At 33.8% G+C, this 15,207-nt stretch overlaps 1 protein-coding gene across 2 annotated transcripts; it reads right to left on the reverse strand.

Moving 5' to 3' along the window:
- Positions 1-2,018: 2,018 nt before the first annotated feature.
- On the reverse strand, positions 2,019-6,298 carry LOC112285280 (ribose-phosphate pyrophosphokinase 1). 2 transcript variants are annotated; one of them, XM_024525955.3, is made up of 7 exons: positions 5,951-6,298; positions 4,280-4,477; positions 3,901-4,149; positions 3,451-3,762; positions 3,154-3,223; positions 2,937-3,018; positions 2,019-2,682 (listed from the first exon to the last, which is right to left on the reverse strand). In XM_024525955.3, the coding sequence occupies exons 1-7, from the start codon at positions 6,119-6,121 to the stop codon at positions 2,502-2,504; spliced, it is 1,263 nt and encodes a 420-aa protein (XP_024381723.1). In that variant the 5' UTR covers positions 6,122-6,298; the 3' UTR covers positions 2,019-2,501. The 2 variants fall into 2 exon arrangements, with proteins under 2 accessions (XP_024381723.1, XP_024381724.1); XM_024525956.3 differs by lacking the exon at positions 5,951-6,298 and adding an exon at positions 5,663-5,839.
- Positions 6,299-15,207: the final 8,909 nt, after the last annotated feature.

Genomic DNA, 15,207 nt, shown 5'->3' on the forward strand with positions numbered 1-15,207 from the left:
TATATATTTTTATATAATATATTTATATATTTGTTTCTACTATGCTCAACTCCCCCACCAACTAAGGCTTTTTACTTCCTCACCATTCTCTTGATTTTGCACTTGGTAATGTGGTGATTATGCAAGATGGTAGGATAAGGAATTTGAGTGTGGGAGGTCAGATGTGAGTAGAAATAGACAACATAAAAACTATTTTATATTTAATAGAAATTAGTGGATTATAAAAAAAGATTAGTAGAAATAATGTTTTATTGAAAGTGGTTTGATTTAAGATTTAGGTGGATCAATTCAATATTCTCCTAAATCTAAATACAAAAATCTCAATCCCTAATGCTCTTTGATCTTCTTAGTACAAGCTAATGCTTATATAGTGATTTTTTATGTTTAAAAAAAATATCCCGTATTAGTATTATAGTTACAATCTTGTTTTATATGAATTATTCTTACATCATTAATTTAATGATAAACTCTACTATGCATGACTTGCATAAATAATCTATAGTAGAGATAATCATTATTTTTTTGTATAATTTTTTTAATATTTAAAACTTTTGAGAAAATAATATAAAGTGTGCTGCTATAATAACATTTAAATATTGTAAGCTCATATTAGTGTCATGGACATAAATTGATACTTAAGATATAAATTAATATTTTTATTAGTAAATAATGATAATAATTACAAAGAATATAAATTTAGAATTATTTTATAAATAAAAATTATACAATAACAATTGGAATTAGTAGTAGAAGTATTATTATTTCATACTTAGTAATATATACTTTTACTACCTTAAATATTAAAAATTATTTTTAATTATTTTTTAATATAATCATAATAACATGAAAAAAATATATAAAAGAATTCTAATAATGTATAATTTTTAAAACCAAGACTAAAAACATATAACAATCACCATTAATACATAGACATACATTTTCTTCTCTCACTCTTACTTACACTTTCTTTCATACCTCTCTACACATTGATACATACACACCAAGGCACACACTTATGCAAAGCAAAAATTCAACTTGCAAAATATTCAATGTTAATTTCTTCTTTATCTTCTAATGTATAAGACTAAAGCAAAATTATGTCAGTCAATGCAATTTTTTGATTAAAATATACACACAAGTTTTATCAACAATTAAATATTATATTGATACAATTTAAAATTCTCATTGATCTTACCCAGATCAAAATGTATCTTAAAAAAATTAACAAAAAATTCTTAGAAATGCAACTAAATTATTAAAACTTGGGACTTGTTTATATTAAAAGTATATAAAAATCAAAATTACAAACTGAAAATAAGTTGGTTTAATGATTCAATTTTTATTGTATCTGATATGAAAAACTTACACCAAGTAACTTTAAGACTGTAATTCAATGATTAGATAGATATTACCAATCACTATATAGTGATTTATGTATATGTACACAAACATATACATATGTTATTAAAAAATTCAATTAAAAATCTTCAAAATTATTGATGCATGAAGTTGACTATATTTTATTTAATTAAAACACTAGCATCTAGGTAAGAGACATTTCTTTTATTTTATATTCATAAAATGCACCACTAGTATCTAGCTAACAAATTTTTGTTTTATTGTGTTTCTGAAAAAGGTAAATTTACAGAATATAGTTTGTGTTTGAAATGTGAATTTCACTTGTTACTTGTGCGGTTGTTCTCACATTGTTATTATTTCTCAGCCAATATATTGCGTTAAGTAAGTAATGTTTTATTGTACATTCAAGCACATTTTCAGCTTTGTTCAGTATAATCAAATACTGTATTACTACTTTTTTGCATACAAATAACCCTTACTTTATAATATGTGACAAATATTATTGGCAATAAACTGATAATCAGCCATTAAAATTTTGTGTTAGATATTATTGACAAGTGTAAAGAGTAAGTGAGATCACAAAGTAATAACTGGAATTAAAAGCCATCGGAGATCACAATGAGAAACAATCAGAGACAGGGTAATGTAATTGCGAAATATTGCACAAACAAACACCAGCGTTTTGATAAACAGAAATGATTGTCACAACGGGAGAACATGCTGAGCTTTCTCCGCACAAGTGAACAGCTCTTGAACACACTGACCACTTCCCCAGAGCAGGGCCTGATCATTCTTTACAGATGACACTGTCCAGGTGTGGATCAACAGCATATCCGCTATATTTTCGTAAAACGACGGTCCAAGCCTACCTTCACTTATGCTCAGCCATTTCGGCTGCCACCGACAGACTCGGAGAGCATGTCAGAGTTTACAGTGGGTCAACCGATAGCATGGGGTGAGCATATCAGTTTTCTAGTTGATAAATATGTTAATGGTTATCCTACAAAATTGAAAAACTGGATCATTATTCCAGTGCGAAACAGTGTGATCTGAAAGGGAGCTTCGATTGGAAAGCAGCAAAAATCCTTGGGTACTGAAGATGTCGTTGCGGTCGGGACCTTCTGAAAGAGCGGCGCATATGCTTATCGAAAGATGCTACTCACTGAGCAGTCGTCATACACTCGCCATATTGTCTCTCCCAAAAGGTTGGCAACTGACAATATAGTCAGCTGTGGAAAGTAGTTGCTTTCCTTCACAGGGATGGTATTGGTGCATATCACCTCCTGGAACAGGCCTCCTGATAGCCGCTCAATTGCAGGTGGACTGTCATGAAAAATATGTGTGTTAATACTTCTGACCATAAAGAAAACACAAAACATATAAGACACCTTACAAATGAGGTGCACAATGGTTCCTTTTAACCTTAGTCTTTGTAGCGTTGTCTAATAAAAAGATCATCCAAGCTTTACATATTCTTAGTAAACTTTTAAAGCAGAATAGGTAGAAAAGTTTTAAGCATTCAAAGATCCACACATTCTAGCGACTATGATTGAAATTTATGCGGGGGAGAAACTCACCTAAAGACTGCATGAGTGCAGCAAGCATACACCTCTCGAGCTCCTTCTGCATGTAGAAGTGCTGCACTGTTGGTAATTGTACCTGTTGGATACGCAACAAGTAAAATTAAAGTAAGTAAGCGCAGTAAAATGCTGTTGCCCAGTAAATTTTCTAAGCTTATATAAATTTATATACTTCTGTAACACCTAAATTTGAGCGGTCCATGCGAGTCCATACCAGCAGTATCAATCATATCGTCTACCATCACGGCCACTTTCCCGTGCACATCACCTATCAGATTCATAACCTGCACATTATCCAAAATCAGCTTCCAAAATGGTGATCCAAACCGAATTTAAGTTCCACATTAGATAATAATAGTTTAAATTTTCTTTATGAAAGTACATAGACAAACTGAGTGGTAGAGGAAACTATGTGCGCATAGAAGTATGAAAGAAGTTCATGATAAAGGCAACTGTGGAGTACAACTTCTAACACCTCAAGGTCGTGAATACTGAAGACAAAAAATTATACCTCAGACACATTATGGCCCTGCCGCCTCTTATCTACTATAGCCAGAGGAGCGTCTGACAATTTCTTGGCAAAAGCTCGAGCGCGAGCAACTCCTCCCACATCAGGAGACACCACAACCAGATCCTCCGCGGATATCATCTTGCTAGCGAGATAGTCGAGGATGACTGGTTGACCATAAACATGGTCAACTGGAATGTCGAAGTAGCCCATCGCTTGTCCCGAATGCAGGTCACAAGTCAGCACACGGTGTGCCCCCGCCTCAGTTATGAGGTTGGCGGCCAGTTTAGCAGCTATTGATTCCCGGCCCTGGGTCTGTCAAAACACTGCCAAATTTAAACACAGCAGAAATATCTGTTTCGATGATCACCATTTGACTGACAAATATGTTCCAAGCTGGTAACATCTTCTAGAGCTGAGTCGCAAGAAAATTCATTTAACCAGTCTTCTCACCTTACGATCTGCCCTGGCGTACCCAAAGTATGGGATCACAGCGGTAATGGTCTTTGCTGATGCTCGCCGGCATGCGTCAATCATGACCAAAAGCTCCATAAGGTTTTCGTTGGCTGGGGGGCACGTTGGTTGGACCAGAAAAACATCACATCCACGCACGCTTTCTTCAAGCTGCACATAGATTTCTCCGTCCGCAAACCGCTTTATCTTGATTTGGCCTAAGTTGAGGCCCATGTAACAAGCAATTTCCTGCAGACACAACTCAGGGATCGTTAATAGTGGCGCTCGAATTGCAAATGAACGGTAATAGCGAGAAAGAAGAAGAATCCTTCTGATATTGTGCAAACCTAGCCACGTATGTCCTCCGGAAGTCGTATACCTGAGAAAGTAGGGGGTTTGCGGACCCAGAGAAAATTTTCAGCCGGTTAGTATCGCTTCGCAACTCACGGACTCCCACGTCAGTCAAAGTCCTGGCGCCAAGAGACATGTTGTTCCAATTATCCTCATGCATGGGAGGGATAATCACTCGCCCCTTCGAAGACACAGAGTTTGGCGAAGAATTTGTAATTAAGCATTTCTGTGATGATAGACACAACAGACAAGGAATCAATATGGAGGGAAACTAAATGTCAAAAGTAGATATTGAAAATTTCTTCTTCGGACTCCAGTTCAAGGCCATATACTTGTGAACGAGTGCTCAAAAGAAGACAACAATCAGCAGAACATCAAATGAAACGACAGAATCTGCGGTTGATAAATCCTAACCTATTATACCAGAACTTAACAGAGTAAAACAGGATCCTAATTAACTTGGATATAACCCACGCGGTTATAAAACGTAGAAGTACAGACCGAGGCCTAAAAAAAAGAATAGAACGAATTAGCGTGTTATTTTCTCCCTTCACTCGTCTTAACAACATATTCAATTGCTTGAGAACTTAAACCGTTCCCGATGACCACAATGCATGTGACATGACTGAACGATTACTTCTCAGACTGTAATACCATCGTAATTCTTCGGCATGTGCTTCGAGCCTAAGAAAGTCGCAGCAATCTTGACAAAGACTGTCAAATCAAACAAAAGTGTGGTAATGGACCGAAAAGGGAAAACGAACTCGGTCGATACTAGCTGTCATGAAAGGCAATACAGCACCAAAGAGCGGACAACAGAAAATGCTACTCATCATGACAGATGTTGCTAAGAAATGACCAAGAGGAAGTTCTACTCCTAGAAAAATCGCCTGTTCAAACCAAAGTCGGGAACAATAAAGAAAAAAAACTCAAGATAACACAAATCCGAGTCGCTGGATTACTGGATAGCATTTTCTACGTAGATATGGTGTCGATGTTAAATCTTTTAGATGACACCTACATATACGTATCCAACCATTCAAGAGTGTGCACACTTCATCCACCCTCTACTGATGTAAGGGTGAAATGCAGGTGACACGAGGTCAACTAATCCCTCCAGCGAAATTAGGAAGTTTCATCGGTAGGTATGGGTCACGGACCGTCGACAGATTTCCTAGAACACGCTCCAATGAAAATTAGCAAGATTCAATCAGACTACTGCAAAGCGAGAGAAAAAAAGAGTGGGCGAGTGCTTAATGATGGACTGAAATTTTTTAACAACTAAATATGAATTCCACGCACAAAGAACAAATCGAGAAAACAATTCTGAAAAAGCCAAATTAACATGTTTAACGTGATATAAAGTGCGCGAAACCGAAAACCTCGCTTGGAGGGGGACGAAGAATCGCACCCGCCTCATATATGCTAAAATATGTTCCCGAAGGCGAGAACAAACTACGCTATGTAGCACACTCATCTCGACCTGAGGAGGAGCACTACAAGAGCTTCAATTCAAACCACAAGTTTCCAGAAAATCACAAAACAATGACAAGAGAAAAGGAGAACATAAACAAGAAGGGAGGGGGAAAAAAAAAGAAAAAAAAGAAAAACGCGACTCGAAGGACCGACAACTGGCCCGTTTGTCGACATGTCAATGCAATCGCTGACAGCGAATTCACGTGTAAGATCCCTTACTCACCAGCTCCGACGCCGGCTTCTGTAGCCGCATCGGGACACCAACTCTACTACAGCGGAGCGTTTCTCCGAAGAGGCTTGAGCTGCCATTGCCAAATGTTGAGCCTCTCTCAACGACGCCAGAAGCAGTAGATGTACTTCCAATGTGCACGGCTCGCATGGATGCTACTGCCATGACTGCTCCAAATCAATGCAATAAAATCCAGCAACAACGAAACTGACGACACATACACTCACGGGACGCAGCACTTGAAGGCTTTTCAATCAGCTGCGAAGACGACAAGCCCTTCAGAAGCTTCACCAAGTGGCTGTTTGGAAGTTACACGCCTGTTCCGCATTCTGAACGGCGGGGTTTTTATGTACCCCTGGACGGTTCTACCAGCGAAGACGACGGTTTCATCGAGGGGAGGGGCAGATTCGGATACCTCGAGCTTCGGGCCGAGACCCGGTTGTCGCTGGAACAGGCGCGGGTTGGGAGACGGACTTGCCGGGCCCGGCGACGACGCAGGTAGGTGTGGAGCGCAGGTGTGAACGCAACAAACAGAATAATAGGGTAGAGAAGTGAATTTTATGAAGCAGGTAGGGTCACTTTTGGGAGCTAATTTTTAGGTGCTTCGCAACAATTTTGGATCTTATAACCGTGTCTTCTCAACAGAATTTTCTCACTAACAAGTGCTCTTATGGAAAAACGAAGCCCTAATCTGCATACTTTACCTCACTCTGGTTACAATTGCCAAATTGATGCACAGCTACATTCTTCACAACTGTGGGTATAGCATTTTACTTTATTAAAACCACTCCTGTTTTTTATTTTATCTTATTTCACTGAGAAGTTCCAATACATCCCAAAACATGTCACGATTTTCATGTCTTAGGACAGTGTACAAGTACCCACCCCACAATTGTTAAAAATAAATAATACAAAAGATCTCCCTCTTCGGTCAATTGCTGAAATCTGTATAAGTGCACAAGCTAGTGTCAACTAGTTCCCAAATCTAGATGTAATGAGAGATTGACGTAGATCTGATCGTTAATGGCATGTTCTGTTGGAATGTGCTCCTCCATGGGGGGGGGGGGGGGGGGGGGGGGGGTAGTACTGTTCCGTTTAGAACTGTTCTGTTTCCGTTGTTCTGTTCTGTTGTTCTGGCTTTATTTTCTGGAGGGGACGCCAGCTTTGATGAGGATAAGCTTGCTTGAAGTGTTGAACTGATCCACTGGTGTTGGGGAAAAATTCTGGAGAACAATGTGTTGAGTGATTCTTGAGTGATCCCAGACAAGGAGAACCAAATATGACAAAAAAAAAAAAAAAAAAAAAAAATCCAAAATTAACTCCGCTCCTCTGAACACATCATTTAAGATAACACCCATTGGAAACCTGCAAGATAGCTCAGTAAACGTGTAGACTGGGATAATCAGGAAATCAATCTCAAATCTGGTGTGCTTCATTCATGGAAGACTGCAAAACAGGGATTTCATTCTGTAAGTATATATAGTAATACTGTAAACAAAATTGTGAAATTTGTGAATGTAATTTGCAGCATGCAGATTTATAAGAACCCGAATCAATATATATATATATATATATATATATATATACTTCTGTATGAGAATAAAAGTTTAAAGTTTAAAGTTTTAAAAAATGAATGTGTATTATTACGTCTATCTTTCAAGGATTACAGTACTACCTAACCTTTAAAAAATTAGTGATGAATAAATATAAGATGGCATGATAATGAGATATAATGACTGTTTCATGTTATTTAAGTTGATAATACAACATGTAACTATAATATATATATATATATATATAGATATATGTTCAGTGGCTCCTACAGCCTATATGAGAGACTTGTGGTATGTGATCACAAATCTGAAAACAAAAACTTTTTTACCGGTGCTGACAATCCATCTAAATTAGAATTACACATCTTCAAAAGCCCAAAAATCCAAATCTTATTGAAGTACATCCTTTCAAAGTTCATGAACATAAATAATTTTGGATGATAATATTTAAATTCGGTCATCTTTTTATAAACACCACCTATCCAAAGAATTCATGGGAAATTTTATATTTAGTATTAATGTAACTTTCAAGTAAAAAGGATGTAGATTACAAAAGAAGCAAACCATAGTTCTTCAACAAAAAAGCCCTATTATTCAACAAACTATTATCCTCAATTAGCCAACTAGGATATTAAGTGGAGTTCACACCAAATATCTCCAGAATAATAGAATGTTAGCTAAAACCATATGAGTCGTTTCCACCACAAAAAATTAAATGTAGTTCACATGAAATATATCATTGCTCAAGGACACAAATGTAACAATCTCATGGACGTTTTCTGGGCAGAATCTGCTCTGCCTTGGGCCAGCAGCAAGGATTCTGAAGCATGGAAAATCTTATGGAATAGCTTGGACTATTCTCACTCCCCATTCCCATTCCACATGAGCATTTTCTTAACAAATTTATTTTTAGAATACATAAGAAACCAAAACGATAAATAACTTTAATTGAAGAAATCAATAAAAATAAATTATTATTAAAATAATATTATTAAGTATGAACTTGAAATAAAGGATACATCACTAAACAATAATGTTAAGATCAATCATTTTGTATTTTGTAACATACCAACTTCTACAGTACTTTTTGCTACCTTATTGTTGTAGAAATACAGAATTTTCATTCTAGACTTATTTCAGCTCCTGGTATTTATACTCTATAAATCTTATATGATTTTGAACTTATTCACAAGCTTATGGAGGTTCTTTCTTTTTTTAAAACAATGGAAATTGTGAATCATAACTTGATTCAGCATTACTGATTAAAATGTTTAAATGATTTATTAGTACTGTGAACAATTTCTGTGATGCTTTCATTACTTTACAATACAATGTGAAATTTATCAATTTAAATAAAATCAATAACACTTGAAATTTGGCTTTTGTGATGTCAGTTTTTTAATCAATGTGCTTGTAATAAGCAAAAACACCTTGTTATATATATATATATATATATATGATTATAAATATATTTTGATTTTTTTACATTATATTATATATGAATTCTTGAGTTTGTCCATACACAAGATGATTTCATGTCACAGAATAGCAACCATCTTTTGTCACAATATAATTCTATATTGCAAAGGGAGAGGCTCAGGCAATTTAGCTACAATTTAGTAAAACCAAACAACTACCAATAGACACAAACAGTCTATGAATGACCACTCCTCTAATTTGATACATGTTTGAAATACAATTTGCTTCAACAAGTGACGTCCAAAGTAAACAAGGATCTTGTATGTTGTTGTGTATATTTATATACAGAAAGATTAAAAATACATTTACCATAATAAATAAATTATGTAGGAATATTTAAACTTGAGAATGAGAGATACACTTGCAAATGTCAACCCTAATTCATAACTTTGTTGATTGTCAAACTTCAGACATTTGAAGGTAATTGGCACAAAAACAAATTTAATTTCTGTGTTAGAAATTCATGATAAATATATAAAGTTTTTAATGATTTTTTTCCTTTTCTAAATTAAATTATTAGAATTATTTTCTTATATTTTCATCTTTATGGATTCTACAGACAAAAACATCAGTTTGAAGTGACTCAATAGTAGCATGTTCCATAGAATCAACAAATGCATGTGTATGGACATGCATATATCCATGTTTACCATATATTTTATGACTGCTACAGTTCACTTGCACAACACCTGAGTATGCTCAGAATATCCCACGTTCTCAATTTTACAGCATGTATGTTTACACTATGTTATGGTTGACCAACTTTCATCCACGTGGACTCTAATGAGCGGGGGGAGGGGGGGGGTAGAGGAATAGGACTGAAATGGGTCGAGAAGGGAATCGAACCCGTGGTCTGAACAAAACCCATCCAACATCTGGAATGGGTTAAAATTAGGGTTACGTGGGGAGTAGCGTTGGGGGGGGGGAGGAATCTCGGAAGACGTGGCGTTCTTCCAACGTGTTAGTTCTCATCTGCCACCGTGAATCCTCATCCATAAAAATCGACGAATGAGGTTTTTCCATATCTGAGCCATCGATTATCCATTGAGGATCTAACGGTCGCCGAAGGCCCTGGACCCCGTGTCACCCCTAGGGGAGCGCGACAGTGCCACTTGGATGGATAAGGCCTTCCACTTTGGAGCCAATCAGGTTCGTTTCTTCCAGGTCACCAGTCCGGGCTATTCGTACAAGAGCCCATTCTCTGAATCGATCCACTGGGACTCGATTCGTGTCTTTATTCTATTTCCTTTTCTTCTTATAAAATTGTTGGACTTCAAGCTTAGGATCGACACATGTTAATATGAATATATATAGAGTGAAATACATGTGTGTATGTGAGTATATATAAGTATATAGAGATATAGAAAGGAATAATAATAATAATGTTAAGTTATTATTATATTTTTGTATTTTTTTAACTATTATTATATTTTTTAAAATTTGTATGGTTTCGAGAAAAATAAGTGACGTGCCTTAGAGTCAACTATTATTGACGTGTCACCTGCAAGTAGTAATCAATTTGAAGAGTAATTCTTTAAAATGATAATACTAATAATAATAAACAGATAGTGGTGTGTACGTGGTCTGCAGACAATCAATGATGAAAACTCTTTTGAACTTCAAATAGACGGGTTTCATTTTTGGAAATCATTGGTTTATTATTTTTTTGGGTATTTCGATAAATATATTGATACTCTTTCATTTTGATTATATTTACATTTGGTTTATTGTAATTGGTTAAATTAAAATTTCTACACTATTTAGGGCATCCTTTATTGTTGACTTACTACATTGAGTTCAATATAACTTACTCAATTATAGTATTTTTTACAAAAAGTAGCCACAGTGATCCAAGTTGTTTTTATTATTTCACAATTTTCATAACTAACTAGTCTTATCAGTTGATTTTGTTATGACATAACCATGAATTTTGCAGAGTGAAGACAACTCAATGGCGCAAGGTTGAATTTAAATTTGCATACTATAATTAACCTACAGTGTGTTGTTTCTCCCACAAACATCACTGAGATGGAAAATTTAATTTTTTTTTCATATTCAGGCATTCAATTTGTCCTTATTACAATAATTTTATTGTATTTTGAAAAACTTGTAGTTTGATTTTTTTTATAAATAGAACTATTTCTTGAACAAATGCATGTAGAACATTTTGTGACAGCTCTTCTCAATGTAGAATTATGTATACATAGAAAATGAAATACAGTATGAATTGATGTTGGCTGTTGGCCTCTTTATTTGCTGTGTAAAAGTTATTTAAAATATTAAAGGCATGAAATAAATCATGTTTACACTGCAAATAATTTGTACAACGTACAAGACTGCCTTTAAAAGGAAGAAACCATGTTACTCATAATATCAAATTTGAAAAAAAAATATGACAAAAATGAAGTATTTTTATTTAAAAATGGTCTTTACTATTTGTATTATTTTAACTATAAGAATTTAGAAATATATTGTTACTTCTTTTGCTGTGGTGTATTTCGAATTTATTAAATTGAAAACCACAAGGATCTATGAGTGATACTTTTCCATCAAAGTGGTTTCTATTGTATGTTCTTAAAACATATGGTTTTAGTTTTATCTTTTTAAAAACCTAATTCAGACTAATTACTCTCAACATGATTGGTTTATCTTGAAATCCATTATTTACATGTATGTAGATTGAAGCTTTACAGGTCTGGTTTTAAAAGTGGCATAGTTTTATTCAAAGTGTTTTTACATCTAATGGCTTATGCACATGGATACACCAATTATTCAAATCAAGTAAATTATCCCCATATTCATTGCAAATATTAACCATTGATTTTGTAGTTTATTTGGGGATAAGAAATGATTAAAAAAAAGAAGGACTGCTGCACATCTCTCAATGGAGACAACTAGACTTACACAATCCTCCACCAACCTTTTCAAGTCATCATCCATGAACATACATTAGATTGTGCATACTTCTTCCATATATGTTTTCCAAAGATGGTGCACTAGTCAAGCTTGCTCTACATTGTAGGGCTTTACTTATTTATATATTTTATAAATTATCATATTTTTGCCTCCAGCCATGGATAAATGCACCCAGAAGGTGTTGTAGAAGCCTTCTAAACTTATTTATTAATTATTTTTAATTTGTGCTTTGGTGTACCCTCCACACCCACTTGTGTAAAACCCACAAATGCCAGGTTTACCCTCCACCTCAGCAACTATTAAACTAATTTGGGAATGCTTCAAAGGTTGACCAAATGAGTAGAACTTTTTTTAGCTGCTATTCCACAACTTGCACCATTCTACAGAGCCTTGCATCCAAATGTGCTGCAGAATAGTATTTTTGTGGATTCACTTTCCTTGGCATGCAAGATTTCCTTCCTAAATCCATCAGATCTTAAGATTCTGTTGTCTTTGTAGAGGTTTCCTATGGGTCAAGATGGTCTTGCAGTATTCCATTCTTTGTTCTAATTCCATTGTAAATGCTTCTTCCTCACTCAACAAAGGTTTTGGTTTTTTTTTATCATTAGGAGCACCAATGTTGATGCAGACCTAGTCACCTTTTTTAGAAATTCTTTTGCTTATCTTCTGAGCATCTGGTGGCCTATAAGCTCTCTCTCACATAACTTGTTGCCCACATGATTGCTAGGGCAACAGTATAATATATATATATATATATATATATGTGTGTGTACTGTTTTTAGACATACAGATTTGTGTTTTGTATAAGAGGATTTGATTTTGATGTTGAACATCATGACAATTCTTGATGTTAATGTTGGGTAAGCATTTGCTCTACAGAGAACAGCAACTAATGCTGCACCAATGGTTCCTTTTGAATAATAACCAATTGGAATCCTCTTCAGTGTGTTCATGTCACATGGCAAGTATTATAGTTACTTCTTGTTTTGTTTTTTTGTGTTTTTTTAATATAAAAAATAGAACCAAGTGTCCTGAAACACACCCTTTTTATAATTTGGAAAGCTTTCTATGGGGAAGAAAATAAATGTGTGTCCAAAGGTTTTTAAACTTGGGCTATCGAGCACCTAGATAATTTTTGTGATTATTCATGATATCATTACTTTCCAAGTTTCCAAATACTTTATTTGAATTTTACTTGTACTCTAGTAAATGGAGTAAAAAGTTACATAATTAGTATAGTGAATATTATGACATTGTTTAATTTAATTTTTTTTCACTGTTGTCATCTACATTTAATTCTCCCCCTTTAAATACATGGGTTTAATACAATAAACATTGGAAGACTCGATTCACTTTCTCACTAGTCATACAGTGATTTTTTTACACATATTTAGCTTCTTAAAATATACACTTTTTTAAAAAATATATTTTTTTGAATATGAATATAAATATTTACTACAAGAAATATAAAAAACCCAATAAAAGATGACACATAAATTCCTTGAGTTCACTCAATTGATCTCTCTCTCTCTCTCTCTCTCTCTCTCTCTCTATATATATATATATATATATTGTCCAGATGGATAAGCATTGTTGAAGGTTGACAAAAGCTGTTCCAATGTGATAAGTCTTCAAGAGGAGTAAGAATATTCCTCATGTCAGGATAGTGCCAATGCAGGCAGCACATCTGGAACACTGGCATTGGCATGTTCTTGTAGTTCTCACTGTTTCAGCAAGCAAGGGGAACCATGGTTTCCACCACCACACCAGAATTATCAACATTCCATATTCCCTTGCCTCATTCCAGATGCACACAAATATCTTAACAGGGCTGAGAGCATTGACTCACTCTGCTTATCACAACACTGTTCATGGTTCCATGGGGGTATCCTGGTCTTCAGAAAAAGAGAGCAGTAGTTGCTTGCCCACTGTGCTCAACTGTCAATAACAGACTACCTTCTCCTGTCTGTTGTGTTGGCACGGCCTCATTCAGCAGATGACTTTGATGGTTTGGCAGGGGAATAACCAACTTTTATTTATTTGGCTGAGTCATTGCTGCTGAGTCATTGCCAACCACAGCAGATATGTGCACAGAGTTCACCTGTTCTCAATGCTTGTGCAAGTCCTGTCCATGTGTAAAAAATTAAAAAATGAATATGTATGAATATGTATGTATAAACACACACAAGTGTATAAAAACAAACAAATAGCACTTGTAGGGTTTTTTGATTAATTAGAGATGAAGGTTAATGATCACATATTTTAATTTTTTTCTAAGTGTTGGTTTTGAATGGTTAAGATGGATATTCACTTTGTGAGATCTTTGTAAATTTAAAATTAATTTTGAAGATTTGAAATTTTGTGAAATAAAAAAATATTATATTTTACAAATTTTTAATCATTGTCAAAAAATAATAAATAATTTATTTAGGATTGTAAATATACTTATTTAATTTATTTTTATACATTTAAAAATAATTAAATAATAAAATTAAGTATCATTAAAATTTAATTGAATTAAGATCTTGAAAATTGGATTATGAGGGTCAATGAGAGTTTCTATGATTTTGAGCAATCCTTTTGTAAGATTAAAATGGTTTTTTTTTAATGAGCTCAATATGAACTTATTTACAACATTTTTATAAAATTTGAAGATAAGTGAATAGTGCAATAAGGAGTTATTGTTGCTTGTAGATTAACATTAAGGTTAGAGAAGGAGAACAATCAACACTCAAGTAGATTAGATTAGGAGCTTTTTATTTTGATTTACAAGTTTGATTTGCTTCAAGTTTTATATGCTTATTTTTGAGAAATAGATTAAAACTTGTAATTTTTTTAAGGTAAGATAAATAATATAATTAATAATTAATTGAGTTTTTAAAATTACTATAAGATTTTTTTAGGATTATTTAAATTTTATTAGAAGTTGTTAAAGATTATTTAAAATTTAATTAGAATATCTTTAGGTTTTTATTAGAATTTATTATAATTTACTTAAATTTATTTAATATTTATTTAATATTCATTTATGAAGTTTTGTTCTTTAAGATTTCTTTAATATTTAATTATAGTTACTGTAGAGAGTCTTTAGAATTTTTTAATATTGATTAGAATTTTTAAGATTCAATTAAGATTTAATTAAGATTTTATTAGAGGAATTAAATTTTTTATTAGTTGCAAAATACAAATTTATCTTCAACAACCAAATACTTTGTATATTCTAAAATAAAAAATATATAATACAATACCAAACGTCCTTATTTTCTTCTTTGTCTTAATATATAAGTTCTAATTCCAAACCTC

This window comes from Physcomitrium patens, chromosome 8 (assembly GCF_059467195.1).
Source record: "Physcomitrium patens ecotype Gransden chromosome 8, ASM5946719v1, whole genome shotgun sequence".
Taxonomy (NCBI): domain Eukaryota; kingdom Viridiplantae; phylum Streptophyta; class Bryopsida; order Funariales; family Funariaceae; genus Physcomitrium; species Physcomitrium patens.